At 34.7% G+C, this 15799-nt stretch overlaps 1 protein-coding gene across 6 annotated transcripts in view; it reads left to right on the top strand.

The window, feature by feature from the left end:
• LOC109334341 (protein SHOOT GRAVITROPISM 6) overlaps window positions 1-15288 on the top strand; it is a 32450-nt gene extending 17162 nt beyond the window's left edge. For 3 of the 6 annotated variants that reach the window (XM_019570056.1, XM_019570060.1, XM_019570061.1), the window contains 28 exons: window positions 1472-1601; window positions 1704-1798; window positions 2871-3006; window positions 4211-4292; window positions 4817-4959; window positions 5059-5139; window positions 5218-5318; window positions 5769-6007; window positions 6089-6198; window positions 6365-6496; window positions 6631-6705; window positions 6786-6919; window positions 7053-7125; window positions 7320-7451; window positions 7644-7819; window positions 7899-8021; window positions 8293-8353; window positions 8470-8565; window positions 9877-9977; window positions 11195-11300; window positions 11762-11881; window positions 11971-12045; window positions 12662-12760; window positions 13542-13613; window positions 13710-13795; window positions 13891-13984; window positions 14560-14667; window positions 14746-15288. In XM_019570056.1, coding sequence (XP_019425601.1) covers window positions 1472-1601; window positions 1704-1798; window positions 2871-3006; window positions 4211-4292; window positions 4817-4959; window positions 5059-5139; window positions 5218-5318; window positions 5769-6007; window positions 6089-6198; window positions 6365-6496; window positions 6631-6705; window positions 6786-6919; window positions 7053-7125; window positions 7320-7451; window positions 7644-7819; window positions 7899-8021; window positions 8293-8353; window positions 8470-8565; window positions 9877-9977; window positions 11195-11300; window positions 11762-11881; window positions 11971-12045; window positions 12662-12760; window positions 13542-13613; window positions 13710-13795; window positions 13891-13984; window positions 14560-14667; window positions 14746-14913 — 3148 coding nt within the window. In that variant the 3' untranslated portion in view covers window positions 14914-15288. The remainder of the gene's footprint in view (window positions 1-1471; window positions 1602-1703; window positions 1799-2870; window positions 3007-4210; window positions 4293-4816; window positions 4960-5058; window positions 5140-5217; window positions 5319-5768; window positions 6008-6088; window positions 6199-6364; window positions 6497-6630; window positions 6706-6785; window positions 6920-7052; window positions 7126-7319; window positions 7452-7643; window positions 7820-7898; window positions 8022-8292; window positions 8354-8469; window positions 8566-9876; window positions 9978-11194; window positions 11301-11761; window positions 11882-11970; window positions 12046-12661; window positions 12761-13541; window positions 13614-13709; window positions 13796-13890; window positions 13985-14559; window positions 14668-14745) is intronic. The other 3 variants (XM_019570058.1, XM_019570057.1, XM_019570059.1) reach the window with 3 other exon arrangements.

Genomic DNA, 15799 nt, shown 5'->3' with positions numbered 1-15799 from the left:
GCATTCTCTCTCGATATATGTAACCCATGTTTGATTGAAATCAATACCTACTCTCCTGAGTTCAGCAAAATCCCTTTACTTGTGCCTATTTTTGCCAATTGCTGCCAATAATCTTTTGTTAATTAAGACTGAAGCCTGATTATTATAGACCTGGTATTTGGGTTTTGCTTTCGTTATTTTCCCAATATACCTACAGAGTGTAAATAGGTGATCATCAAACTCACAAATATGCACACTAATAGTCAAATCACAGAGCTCAATAGAATGAAGAACAATTAACTACTCATCAATATTACCAAGGGGCATAGCCAAATCCTAGATACAAATAAAGTACTCAACCATACCTAGTCAAGTCATATACAACAAGAGTCTAGATATGGAGAGATAGCTATGAAGAAGAGAAAATAAAACTACAATTTACCTATGCCTCCGCCTTGTGGCTTCGGTTTCTAATTTTGTTTCTTTCAAGTTTTGTGATGCTGTGAATTGTGTTTTCCTTCTTTATATTGATTGCTATCTATTTATTAGGTGTTGGGAGATATAAATCCAGTCTTATAATTTGAAATCCAATCTTCATAATGATAAAAATCCAATCTTTGCAAATATGATATTAGATTTATCTTCGTCAATATGATTTATCAAATTTAATTTAATTTAAATATTGCATTATCTTCATGTTATTTTATCCTCTAGCAAGTGGGTTAAGTGCAATCTTATCTATTTATAATTATTATTAAAATATATCATCATTCAATTTTTGTCTTTATCCAATCTTCAATGGCCACATGGTTTGCTTTGCTTTCGCGCAGCCAACAAATCATAATGTTATTCTTGAAGCTATCAATTCAATTTAGTCTCATCCAAGATATATTTTCACATAAATTTTCTATCAAATTGCCATGTTGTAACTTCTTTTGAATGTGGTATGGCCACACATCAATTTGTTATCAGCTTTTGCCTCTCTTTTTATTAAATCTGCGCAAAACATCAAACAACTCGTGTTTAACCCGAACTAAGTGAAAATTTAATAAATTTTAATCAAAAATCCATTATGGAATTAAGAATTGGATATAAAATAGGCACTAAATATGTAACCCTCCTTTTGAAAAGGAAACTAGAGTTGGACATAACCATTTTTCCCTCCTCCCCCTTGCACTTTTTGTTACTTAGTTAATGCCTGTTTAATTAAAAAGTGTTAGGCATAATTTTTTTCTAGGAACTTGCTAAAGCATACGACGGAAATAGCTGAAACAAAGCCAAGGAAATGTCTTTTAGCATTTCATGCACTTTTTTAAAACTCTAAATCGGTACTTAAGGTCTTATCTACCACTGTACTTGTTTCCAACTTTATTGACAAACCAACCTTGGAATCTCAAATTTGTTTTCTTCTATGCCTTCTGTCTAAAAATCCGTGTGCTTGTTATCAAAGACTGGAAAGGGTGTGAAGAAATGATATTGATCTTGAAAACAGGTGCTTGGGGATTCTGCTTCAAAAGGTTAATGACAGAGCTTATGTCCATGATAAAATAGATTTGATGTATAGGCAGGCGAGCATTGCGATTCCAACAAATAGGCTTGGGTTGGCAAAAGGAATGGGATTGGTAGTTCAGTTTTATTTATTTTTATATATTTTATAATTATCTTGTTAGGTTCATTTTCCATATCCTGTGGCTTCTTAACTTGTTTTTGTTTTGTTTTTTAAGGTTGCGGCATCCCACTTGGATACGGTGTTGGAGAAGCTGAAGGATATTCTAGACAATGTTGGGCAGACCATATTTCAGAGGTTTATGCCAGGCTTATAGGATCGTGTTTATACACCTTTCTTTCTGAACTTGTTTACCAGCTCACACCACCAATCCATTCTTATGCATATGATATAATTTATTGATAAATTATAATTGTCTTCTCATTCATTTACTTCATGTTGGTACGAATGCTCCTGTTAGGACCAAAGGGTAAACAGGTATTTGCTAGGAGGAATAAATGGTTAGAGCAACTAGTTTAGTTGGAGTGAATCTTGTTGGTAGATTCGGGGAATAAGGAGTAGGCGGGAATCATTTTGATTTATTAACTTTGTGATAAAAATATATAAAACTGGAACCGTTGGAAGAGAATCCTTTCTCATATTATGTTCTGATTCAGTTTGTCAATAAAGTTGTCCATTTCCATTTTTCTGTCTCCAAAAAATTTCAGCTTTCTGATTTTGGTTCCTGACAGTTTCAGTACCTTCATTTGCGGTGGTATATTACACTGTTCTGTGACTCTCTCAAAGAGTTCTTCGATAAAGTATAAAAATTGTTAGGATCTCTTTTCAATACTTGTATAATATACTTTCACCCCCTCTATCTCCTTTGATGATTTTTATTATTACTTTTTGGATATTCACAGTTCAATATGTTTCACATAGGTCAAAACCTGAAGCATTTTTTTTTATGTGCCTCCTTTTAGAATGTTTAACTGCTAGTCAAAGCTTTTGTATCATTGTATTAGTACTAGAATTCTCCGTCCATGTTATCAACGGATATCAGAAACAGATGGAAAGACACATACATACTCCTAAGCAGAAAACACAGAATGTTAAGGACTTAGACCCTTCGAGGGTCTATACTTCCTCCCTTCCCATACCATTAATTCATTCCCTCCCCCTTAAAGAATTACCTCCAACTGTTTGTCCCTTGCTTTTCTCCTGCCTTGCCAAACACACCCATGTATATATATATCCAATGGTTGGTCAGTTTCTTTGGTTGCATCAGAACATGACAGTAGTGTGTTGACTTATTTAAATACTCTTTAAATGTTATTTTTTCTCTTCAAAGATTCAGTTAGATTTAGAATTTGTCTGACCTGATTGCATCTCTCATTTGTTGCAGGATAATGTCATTATTCTCTCATAGTTTCAGAACAGAAGAGTCTGATGACATACATGCTGCTTTGGCTCTAATGTACGGATATGCTGCAAAATATGCCCCATCATCTGTTATCGAAGCCAGAACAAATGCCCTTGTTGTAGGTTATCTTTTCTCTCTACATTTCACTTGGCATTTGTATTAGGGTCTATCTTTTATTGTCTATCTTTCTTCATACCATTCCCAGATTTGTTTTTAAAGGCAAATGTATAATGTGCTAGAAGAGTTTTCAAAACCCAAAAAAAAAAAACAAAAAAAAAGTGTAATAGGCATAATTTAAGATTTGGATTCTCTGATTTCATCAAAACGATACTGAGCTATGAACCTCATCGTTTCTCATCCAAAACCGTTAGGGGTCTCCTTTTTTATGAGCCAGTAAGCAACAAGATTTTGTATTGGCAATGCTGTGTGTTAGGGTTTTTGGGTGTTGGACTTGGATCTTCTTGGTTCTATGATGATGCATTACTCTTTTTTATTTTTATTTTTTAGTGTTATTTCTTGTATAATATTATTTCCTCAAGCAGTTATAATTTTGCCATTGATGATAACAGTCTTGACTTGTTGTTTCCCACGTCTTCAATGATTTCAGAGAACAATGAATAGAAAACCAAAATAAAGATGTTTGTTTCCTATTTTTTGAACAAAGAGCGTATATTTTTACTTAATATGTAGTGAAAACAAACTTGAATTTTTTTTATTTTGAAAACAGGAAAAAAGCGTTTTAGAAACGTTTTGAAACACACCCGAAAATTTTCCTTTTTCTATTCTTGTTTTCTTTCATTTTCAGTCAAAATTATGCATGAATCGACAGTTGTAAAACGAGATTGCTTAGCTATGTAACACATTTTTTGAATATTTCTAGTTTTATTTTACTTTAAATTTTTAATTTCTGTACCGATATAATTGGAAATATCATAGTAACTAGAAGAAGAATAACATTTTATTATGTTTAGACCATAACCTTTAAAGTCTTATGTTAGTTTTATACTGACTTTATACATTAAACCATAACCTTAAAAATCTAATGTTAACTTCTAAAATCTTATTTCTCTCTTTTTTTGTTTTGTGCTTTTATGTTAATTTTATACTGACTTTATACATTAAACCATAACTGTGTTGTGTTCTGTAATTTTGAAAATTTAGTGCATCCCCATTTCTGTGTCATACCATATCTGTGTCCTGTGCTGCATCCACACTTCATTGATACTGCTGCTGGGTATCTCACTTGCTGACATGTAAATAATTTATTTTCTATTGGTTATCTGCTTACGGTTGATTTCATTTCATGATTTGTTTGTGGGAAGGGGACCAATGTGCTTGCCCGGCTTCTTCATGTGCGTCACCCCAGAGCAAAGCAAGCTGTCATCACAGCAATTGATTTACTAGGTCTGTGATTATCTTCTGGAGTTTCGTTATTATTGATTCTTGTTGGTGCAGCTGCTGTTACTTTTGTCATTAATGCTTCTTATTGATTATTTGTGGGGTTGTTTAGTGTATTTGACTGGAGCAGAATGCCCACAATTATTTATAAGGATTGTGATTTTTTACTGTTCTTGAGGTTGTTTTAAGATAACTTTTCCTTTAGCCTTTTTGGCTATCTGTTTTTCCTTCGGTTTGAGCCACTTTTTGCTTACAACAATTGTCACTTGGATTTCACTTCAAGATGTATCAGTGGGTAGCCTGAGTTGCGGGTATTTTCTTGTCTTACACAGTTTAAAATAAAGGAAAAGCTCTTGGGCATTCACGAGATTAATTGTAGTATCTTAATGCTCTCTTCTTGTGTTATCAGCTCTCTTCATCTCCTGCTGAGACTTCTTCATAACTTAATCAATTTTGAGTTTAATAAATATGCATGATGGCTGATATTGCCCTGGTAACCTTGTGAGCATGATGTTGTCCTAATAATACAGGTAATGCTGTCATTAATGCCGCTGAAAGTGGTGCACCATTTCCCTTGAAAAGAAGGGATCAATTGCTTGATTATATTTTAACTTTAATGGGTCGAGATGACAGTGATGGCTTTGCAGATTACAATGAACATTTGCGTACACAGGTATGTAAAATGATGTAAATGATTTATGCCAAAGTTGAAGCCGCATGTCAATTTAAGGTGGAAGTATTTGAGGTTTCTTATGTGTTTTATTTTGTTTAGGCCCTTGCTATAAGTGCTTGCACCACTTTGGTCTCTGTGGAGCCAAAACTAACAGTTGAAACTAGAAACCATGTAATGAAGGTATGGGCTTCCATTTGATTTTATGAATGTATCCTTGGAAACTTTACAGCCATCTGAGTTTTGTGATGGATTTGACAGGCCACACTAGGGTTCTTTGCTATACCAAATGATCCAGTTCATGTTGTCAATCCTCTTATAGACAACCTAATCGCTCTCTTGTGTGCAATTCTTCTAACTAGGTACTTTATGTGAAAAGTGGCATACTATTCTGCTTATATTTCTGGTTTGAAACATCTTCTCTGTTGTTTTGACTGCTTCTGAATTTCATTTGTTGTTTTCTTATCCTCTGCCTCATTGTATTTTCGTTGCTCCTCTCAAACAAATAAATCTCTCCTCGATCCTGAAAAATAACTTGAGTTGTTTTTGTTTTCTTAGATTTGTTTTAGTTGCGTTCTGAGATTTCACCTTTGTAATTTATAGTTGATACTTGATAGTTGACACAGCATCTTACACGTTATAAACATGATATCCTTTATCTTTCATCTTCTCTTCCTCATACACCTGTCACTTAATTGATAAAAAGTTATTGGACGTCCATACTGTATCGTTCTTTGCGTGGATAGGTATTTTTTTACATGTGTGCATAAGTATTTTTTTACTCTACTAATTTCCGAAAATATAATATTTAGTGGAGAGGATGGGAGAAGTCGAGCAGAGCTGCTTCTGGTTATCTTGAGGCAAATTGATCAATTTGTATCTTCCCCTGTTGAGTATCAGAGGAAAAGAGGTTGCCATGCAGTCCATGAGATGCTTCTCAAGTTTCGGCTGGTTTGTGTTAGTGGGTATTGTGGACTGGGCAGCCAAGGGAGTCGTTTACATAACAAGCAAATCGATCGCACCATATATGGGAATTTTTCAAAGCTACCATGTAAATATGTTCTGTTAGACAGATTTGACTTGTTTGTCTTCTGTGTTCTAAAGTATATTTAATTGGTTTTTCAATTGCCAGCTGCATTTGTATTGCCAAGTCGTGAAGCTTTGTGTTTGGGAGATAGGATAATAATGTATCTTCCACGTTGTGCTGACACAAATTCCGAAGTCAGAAAATTATCCGCACAAGTGAGTACATGAGATGTTTGTCTCTGTTATGAGAAAAGCACAGCCTCTCCTTTTAAGTACTGTGTAGTTTTTGGAATATTATATGGTCTATAAAATGCATGCTCGCTTGTGTGCACTTCTGAAGAGATGCCATTGCTGTCTTCACTAATCCAATTTTGGTGTGCAGATACTTGACCAACTCTTCAGCATCTCTCTTTCACTTCCCAGACCTGCAGGGTTATCAATGTCTGCTGAAGCTATAGAATTGGCATACAGTGCTTTATCTTCTCTTGAGGATGTTATAGCCATATTGAGGAATGTAAGTTCATAGTCAACATTGATTATTACATTGCTTTGTTCTTTTTTCCTCCCGTCATTTTTTTTCATTTTATAGATGAATAAGAGCAAAAGTGAGACTAAAGGTCTTCATGATTTTTGGGTATGTGTATACAGGATACATCTATTGATCCATCAGAAGTTTTCAACAGGATTGTTTCCTCCCTCTGCATTCTGTTGATAAAGGATGAGGCAATTGTTTTATATTATGTTTGTGTGTGTATGTGTTTGTTTAAGGTATAATTAACAACTTTATCGATGTTGTCCTACAGCTGGTAGCTACACTGCATGGATGCTCAGCAGCTATATGTGATAAGATCAAGCAGTCAGCTGAAGGTGCTATTGAAGCTGTTGTTGAGCTTGTTACAAAGAGAGGGAATGAGCTGACTGAGATTGATATTGCAAGGTTTCAAGCATATTTTTATAACGATGTCTTTTTTTGCTTAAGAAAGCAGCAACCTCCTTTAGTTATATATATTCTTTTGACCTGGTAAAATTTTAACATAAATTATGATGACAAATAATGTATATGCTAACAGGACAACACAATCATTGATCTCCGCCACTGTATATGCAACTGATAAGCATTTGCGCATAGAAACGCTTGGTGCTGTATCCTTTTTTCCTTAAATTTGATACTACCAAGTGTCAAAACGTGTATGTTTTACTGTCTTATTATTATTAAACTGTTGGTTCCAAAAGAGTTGTTTGTGTTGTTGGAAAAAAAATTAGTTTCTTTACTTGTCTCTCGTAGTGTTTCCAAGCTGGTTGTCTCTAGTAAGTTCATCCTTTACTTGCTGAAAAAGATTTGTACTTTGGCTGAAAGTACTAGTCCAAAAACTGTATTTGATGAAGTCCTGGCTACTGCTGGAAGGGATACAGTCACCAAGGATATATCCAGGCTACGTGGTGGATGGCCCATGCAGGATGCATTCTATGTAAGTCTATCATCATTTTGAATGAGCATTTTTACTTCACTCTTGTACAGATTCTATGTATGTTTTCAGATACCTTTGTGTGATGGTTGAATTTCCTGTTGTCAATTGTGCTCCTATTTGAAGAATATTTTATTAACTAATCAATTTATACAACAACCAAGCCTTTATTTATGGAGTACTTTTTTTTTCCAGGCCTTTTCTCAGCACATGGTACTGTCAATTTTGTTTCTAGAGCACGTGATATCTGTTCTTACCCAGACTCCTATCCTTAAAGGTGATGTGGATAAAGTTGAGGATAGCCAGATCGACAATAATACAGAGGATGGCAAACTGCAAGCTGCAATTTTCGCTCTTACTGCTTTCTTCAGGTCTGTATTTTCAGTTATACTTTTTGAATTCAAGATACATTAATGGTCCCACATTTTCAGAAATCTTTCTTTGATGCAGAGGTGGGGGGAAGGTTGGAAAAAAGGCGGTTGAACAAAACTATGCTTCTGTTCTTTCTGAGCTTACACTGCAACTTGGAAGCTGTCATGGTTTAGCTAACTCTGGTCAGCATGGACCATTGCGGTGAGGATCAAACATTATCTCTTGCATGTTGGCATCAGCATTTTTGCTGCATGTAATGCAGGTTTTAAATTTTTGTGGACTTGGAAGTATATATAATAAAAAGGGAAGGGATGAAGGTAACAAGGATACTAAACTAAGTCAGCCATATGCCTAAGTAAACATATAAAATGTGAACCAAATTATATTGTATTTTTATCATATACAAACATATTGTACACACAACTGCAATTGTGAATCCCGTGCTTAATTTCTCTTTTATACCCTTGTGCAGGAATCTTCTAGCCGCATTTCAGGCATTCTGTGAGTGTGTTGGTGACCTTGAGATGGGCAAGGTAGACAAACATTTAAAGTTACTGCATTTTTTTTTGGTAATTAAAGTTATTGCATTTAAGGGATGTAAGACACAGTCTCGGAAGTGAATAATATAAAACAATATTTATTTATCCAGATTTTAGCTAGAGATGGGGAAATAACTGAAAATGAGAGGTGGGTTAATCTCATTGGAGACATAGCAGGCTGCATATCAATAAAGCGGCCAAAAGAGGTAACGTGGTTTCAAGCATATTCCTTTACAATGAGATATGCTTATGTTTATACATCCAAATGCATACAGTTTTGCAAGACCAAGAGAAAAGCCCTGAAAGTAATTCGAGTAGTTACTGTATTCGAATACATCAGTGACTGTTAGGGTGTACGAAAACTATTTCGTAATATTTTTGTTGCATCTTATAATATTTTAGAGCATTTTAAATGATTTCTTATGATTTATTTTCAATATATATCCCTCAATTTATTTCCTTATTTAGTTAGGGCTAGGAGTCTTCTATCAGTATAAATAGGACTCTTGAATTTGACAATGTCATTTGCATCATTTCATCATATTAAATCAATATTAATCTCACATTCTCTCTTTTCTCCCTTCCCTGCCTAAAATCCTCTAATTCATCATGGTATCAGAGTGGCAGTATCATTCGTGACCTGTCCCATCACTATTTTGTTGCTGAGTTCCCAAAAATCCAGAACTCTATAGTGACAATGTCGTTATCTCTACAATTTTACTCTTATTGGCTGTGCACAAATTCCACTCACCAAAACCCTGAATATTTTACCAGCACTGCCATTTCAGATCTACACGATTGAGGTTTGTATCTCCTCATGCCTATTGTACCACCATGCTTGCTGCCCTCCACTTGGCCAGCCAACTGAACTGCACCTTTACTGGATGTCCCCCACTTCGCCACACTTACATTGCCAGAATCTGCCTAGACATGATTTTCTGCCTAGGTCCTAGTACGTGGAAAGTTTGCAGCCTAAAAAGCATATTGCTTCTGGGTTGAAATGCTGTAATTCCCAAGAATCAGTTTTTGCTATTGTTTTATGCTTTGTTAGGGTAGATGTTTTGGCAGCACGTCAATGTTCTGCTAATACAAAGATATCCTTAGCTGAATGTTCAAAGTTGTTGTAGCGTGTGAGTGTAATTGGTTTATTAGTTTTATGCTTATTTTGTACTTCGACCTTTCATCTCCTTTTCCTTTGGACAAGCCTCATTTTTACGTTATAACCATTTTTCCTTTCTCAATAGGTTTCTTTGTTTATAACCGCATGTTACCCTACCTTTTCACAATCCCTCAAACCTGTCTTACCACCAGAAGTAGTTGTGGTGTTATTTTGAATTTGTCTGCTATTTGAATTTCTGCTTAATGATTATCTACCTGCAAGATAGAAAAAGTGTATCATTATCTTTATGAAAGAATTGCACACTTATTTTGCATTGTTTGTGAAAGAATTGCACACTTGATTGTTGTTATCATTATATGAAAAACTTTACAATTTCTTTTTCCTTGTGAAATCATAGGTACAAAATATTTGTCTATCTTTGACAAAATCATTAGGTCGACCCCAGAAATACCAAAGGGAAGCTGCAGCTGCAGCATTATCAGAGTTTGTTCGTTATAGGTGTGTACAGAATGATACTTTGAATTAGTTGCATCTGATTGATGTTGGTATATTTTATTGAATTATGGCTTTTCTGAAGAAAAGTGACATTTTCCTTTCAATTTTGATACCAAATATTTATGGGATGGAAAATTTATAAACAAGAAAAATGAATATAATAGAATAAGTGATTTTCAGGAAAGGATCATTGTCCATATACTGGGTAGTAAGGATCTATGTTTGTGTATATCCATAAATAATTACCTCTGATTGTTGAATAACATGTATGTGCTACTGGCTTCTTTGATGATCTTCATTTGTTTGGTTTTGTTAAAATGATCCTGCTTCTAATATTTGAAGCTTTTGGGAGAGTTGGTTGTTGCCATGTAAACGAGACAGTATAACCAAGTGATTAGGACTTGGGAGTTTTGATCCTTAACTTCCCCATTCTTCATAAGTATATTAAATTTGTGGAAATGAGCAACCACTCTCAGGGAGATGAACTATGTTTGATCTCTTGGAAAACTTTTTGGGAGAGGGAGGGCCGTGCCATTTCGCTCGTGGCCCGAAGGAATTTAGGATCTCAGAGTGGCTGTGCTCACCCATGGCTTGGGTCCATGGCCAACCCCAACTGCTGTTGAGGAAAAAAAAGCAAACCAAAGCAAGAATTTAAACTTTTAGCACAAGATAAAGTGGGGTTCTGCACTATCCATGCTTGAAGATATGTGAAGGGGTGTATTAGAAATGTAAAACCATTCTTGGGCCTCGACAAAGCTTTTGGGAATGTTGGTATTTGACGAAGTTTCTCTTTTTATTTGGAGTAGATGGTGGAGAATGCATATTGGCCATTATCGTGGATCGCTTAAGCTCTGATTACCATGTTAGGAACTAAAGAGAGGAGAAAAGAGACAGAGAGAGGGGGAGGGGGAGGAAGAGAGAGGGAGAGGGATAGAGAAAGAGGAGAGAGAGAAGATGATCATAACTGAATCTGTTATTGTATTAATTCACAATGATTACACAGTAGCTGAACCACTATTTCTAGAAAGTGGTTAGGAGCTAAGCCTAAGAGCTGTGCCATCTGCAATCTAACTCACTACCAGATATCAACTATAATAGACTAACACTAGTCACTAATATTCTTTATAATAACAAGTAATGGCCAAATATATTTTTGCATATTCTAGAATAGGTTTTCTCTTGAGTTGATGTTCTTATCGATTCCCATCATCAATTAACAGCGGTGAACTTGGATCGCTTTTGGAGCAAATGGTCGAGGTTTTGTGTCGGCATGTGTCAGATGAGTCTTCAACTGTTCGGCGTTTATGTTTGAGAGGATTAGTACAGGTCTCGTGTTTCAACCTATAATATTTTGACTGTAACCATGTTTTCTTCTTTTCAGTTATAGTTATTTTCCCATGGATTTAAGTGTTTCTATATGCTTGGTTGCGTGCTAAATCCATCTGCTGCTTTCTTTAATGGTTGATTATCATGCCTAAGATAATCTGGATATGCTTACACAACGTCCCATTAATTTACATCTGTTTTAAACTACTGATGTGTATAAACTGTGTAGATTATTTGGCATCAAGGCAAGCCGCAAGATTACTTTCATCACTTTGTTACCCTTTTCGTTGAATTCAATGCAATCTCAATATCTACAAAATGTTAATTCTGATATGACTTATGAATGTGAATCCATATGGGTGTTAACTTCATGTTTCCAGTTAGATTTTTTATTTTGTGGAGGATACGTGTACTCCCCTATGTTCCCCTTTTAAAAGAATTGACTTCTCCAAATATTGAAGTTGCAGATTCCATCTATACATATTCTGAAGTATACAGCTCAATTGTTGGGTGTTATATTAGCTCTGCTAGACGATTCTGATGAATCTGTACAGTTAACGGCAGTTTCATGCTTGCTGATGGTGAAGTCTTTTCTCATTTATTTTCTTGTGTGTATTTTTTCATCCATTCTAAATTCAGATATTTACTTTGGCCTTTTGGCATGTCCTAGATTCTTGAATCTTCACCTGATGATGCAGTTGAACCTATTTTGCTTAATCTGTCACTAAGGCTTCGAAATCTTCAAGTGAGTAATTTTCTCTTCCATGAAACACCAAAATTTTACTTTATACCTTTTGTTCTTAGCATCAATTTAGCTATCCATCTGACATTTTTTTCCTACAGTTATACTACTGTAAATTTTCATGTGCCCTTTTTTGTTTAGCTTTAGCTTGAAGCAGACTGGATTTATTTATTCCAAGATATATATTGTTCAACCAATTAGTTGCTGAAAACAAAATGTACCACATTATCCCCTACTTTTAGGATTTAAGAGAAAGAGAAAGGGCTAGAAGTCTCCAGATAAAACTCAAGCTTTCTACTTTTCTAGCAATATGCTTCGAACATTTTTTTAATATTATAAAAGTAGGAGATTCAAATGGTTTTAGGGTAAGCTTATAAAATATTTCTAGGAACATATTGGTAACTTCAAGTGAAAATTAAATCTAAATGCTTCTGGTTTCTAGAATTTTCATTTTTGAATGATATTTTAACCTCTAATATATTTTTCTGTTTTCCTCTAATAAAATTCACTTTTATGTAAAAACAAACGGCATACATTTGTATAATTTAAGCTTGTTTGGGAAATGCTTGCTGTTTTTAGATAGCCTCAACCAATTTAAAATAATGATTTTTAAAAACAGACAAGCTTGAATGCAAAGATGCGAGCCAGTTCTTTTGCAGCATTCGGAGCGCTAAGCAACTACGGAATTAGGGGACTAAATGAAGCATTTGTTGAGCAGGTGTGTTGCGAACTCTAATTGTGTAATCTTTTGTTTTCTTCACTTCTATATTATGGACTCAAATTTTGAGAGTTCCATCTGTTAACCAGCGAAGCCGATATATAGTTGATAGGTGTCAATAAGGGATATGTTTAGGATGGGAATGCCAGAAGGCATTCATCTTTATTAGTATAAAAAACATTCCACAGGCATATTGGGATAGGTTTTATTTGCAATTGTTTGCTATATTTCATTTTTATTTTCTTAATGTATGGTGACATAACACTAGCATATGCTAATTTCACCATGATCTGTCCATTCCGTGATGATCGCCATTGTTAAGTTAATATATTGATAATCACTATAGATTTGTTAAGAACATGGAAAAAAGTAGCATCAGTTGGACTATACTTGTTGCCATTAGTATGATGATATAAGGCATATTACCACAAAATATTATGTACATGGGAAATTTATGCTCCTGCTCAATGATTTTATAATAAGACAGTGCATCTACTGGCTGGATATGCCTCAGTAGCATCACTGGTTATATCACTAGTAGGATCATTCCATGGTAATATACCTTATATCATTATTTTGTTGAACTTTTTGGTTGCATGATTACCCAGCTGAACTGATGATGGTAGAGCTGCAGGACATGAAGTATGAGCATCTGGGTTCAAACCCCGAAAATATTCTCTCTCCCTCTCCCATAAAAACTTAAAAAAATATTTGTCTATCAAAAAAAATATTAGATTTATAATATGTAAGTTAGCTCATGACATGTGATGATTGTTCAAAGGTACATGCTGCTGTTCCTCGTCTGGTTTTGCATCTCCATGATGAAGATGTTAGTGTCCGACTGGCCTGTCGGGTAATCAGCCACCATCTTGTGCTTTCTTGAATTAGAGATTTGTAAAGAAACTTCTAACATGGTAAAACTATTTCTTTTTGAAATATAATGTCCCAGAATACCATGAAACAAGTTTGCCCCTTGATAGAAATTGAAGGATTGGTTTCCCTGCTTAACACACACAGTTTCCTATCTGATCACCGGTATGGTTGACGGAACCTAAATTTGCTCTGAAATTATTTTAAACAATTGTCCAATGGGAATATTATACATACTTGGATTTATTTTGTGTTTTCAGAAGTGACTATGTGGACTTCCTCCGAGACATTGCAAAACAATTTATGCAGTATCTTCCATCCAGAATTGATACTTATATGGCGTCAACGGTGCAGGTTTTTACTGAAAAAACTTGTGTTGAACATATGCTGCCTTATGCTGCTATACATCATAAGTATAACTAATTAATTTCAATACACATGTTTTTGCTATAACATGAAGTCAGCCTTGATTTGTTTACCAACTGAAATCAAAATTAGCTTATCAAAGTGTGCTCTCTTATTTTCTTTCATTGATGCGTTCAGTTGCCTAATAATTTATTTCTTCCTTTGGATCCTATGGATTGTAATCATTTCTCCTTTCCGGATTTAGTTTTGAACAACATATTTTTGTTCCGGTACAAAAGGACACAAATGTTCTGTATAACACAAACAAACACCTGATGTTTCTATTATCGATATTGTCCCTAAGCTATTGTTCTACTGCTCGTCTTTTATTTTGAGTTACTGCAACTGTTTTAGGTTTGTTAGTTGTAGCATACATTCGTCATCTTCTACGCATTTTGACCTGTTGTGCATATAGTTCAAATAATTTCATCTCGGAACTGCTTTTTATACCAAAAAACTGTATGTTTTTGGAAATATTTTATCATTCCAAAATCTTAGCTCTGCTTACTTTCTTGATGGGGCAGGCTTTTGATGCACCATGGCCTATAATTCAAGCAAATGCCATATACTTCTGCAGCAGTATGCTATCTCTATCAGACAATCAGCATATTCTAGCTGTTTACCATACACAGGTCTTTCCTACTTGTGCTTGAAAATTTCCAACATTTCAGCTAAAACTGAATTTTCATAGGATCTGTATCTTCTTCTAGGTATTTGGTATGCTGGTGGGACAAATGAGCCGGTCACCTGATGCGGTTGTTAGAGCAACATGTTCTTCTGCTCTGGGCTTGTTGCTGAAATCCTCTAATTCAACATGGAGAGCGGTTCATCTCGATCGGCTAGAATCAACAACCAGGAACCATGAGCTTGAGTCATGATTAGCAATGAGCTTGAACTAGAGTCATGATGAGCAATGAGCTTGAACCATCGCCTACTGGTCAGCAACTCAACTTATTTGCGGGATATATGTGAAACATTGGAAGTCAAGTGTTGGCTATGATCGATCAGATTAAAGTTCACAATATGTGCAGTCTTTATTTGTTGTTAGAAATGATCTAGTTATTTTATCCATTTAGCTGTGTCTTTTGAGAGTGATCTTTGGTGCAATGGTAAGTTACCCCGTCTTGTGACGGAGTTACACATTCTGTGGGCCATTTTCAATGTAAAGAATCCTCCCACTCTCATTAACGTATATTAATGATTGTTTTGATTGTATGTGATGTTGTTATATATTAATCTAAGTTTTATGCACTTATCATTTGTTGTAAACTTTTTTCAAAGGAGATTGTTTTTTTCAGTTTACATTTTAATTTATAATCTCGGATTTAAGGTTTTTTCTGTTCACTTAATCTTGGATGTTGAATGCATACACATAAATTTAGTGAAGTATTAAATTCAAGTGTCATACTGTCGGTATTTATATACAGTCATTACATTATTTATTTGACTTACTTTTTGTGAAGAGTTAATAATTATTAAATATAAATGGTGTAATGACAGTCTATAAAATTCATATATTGTCGGCATATATATTTTTTCTCTAAATTCAATATAATAAAAAGAAAGTATATCAGAGTTACTCCAGAAAACAAGATTTGGTGCACTTCTTAAGTATAGTAGACTCTATCTGGATGGTGTGAAAATTATCCAATATTCTATTTTTATGGGTATACTTTTTGCAGAAAATTGACAAATTATTTATGATTATGTTTTCTTAACCGTAGAAAAGTTTAGAAGTGTGATCTTTACTCTGCGTAAAAACTA

The sequence above is a fragment of the Lupinus angustifolius genome, chromosome LG19 (assembly GCF_001865875.1).
Source record: "Lupinus angustifolius cultivar Tanjil chromosome LG19, LupAngTanjil_v1.0, whole genome shotgun sequence".
NCBI lineage: Eukaryota > Viridiplantae > Streptophyta > Magnoliopsida > Fabales > Fabaceae > Lupinus > Lupinus angustifolius.
The sequence above is the reverse complement of the archived record's forward strand: the minus strand, read 5'-3'. Positions and strand labels throughout refer to the sequence as shown.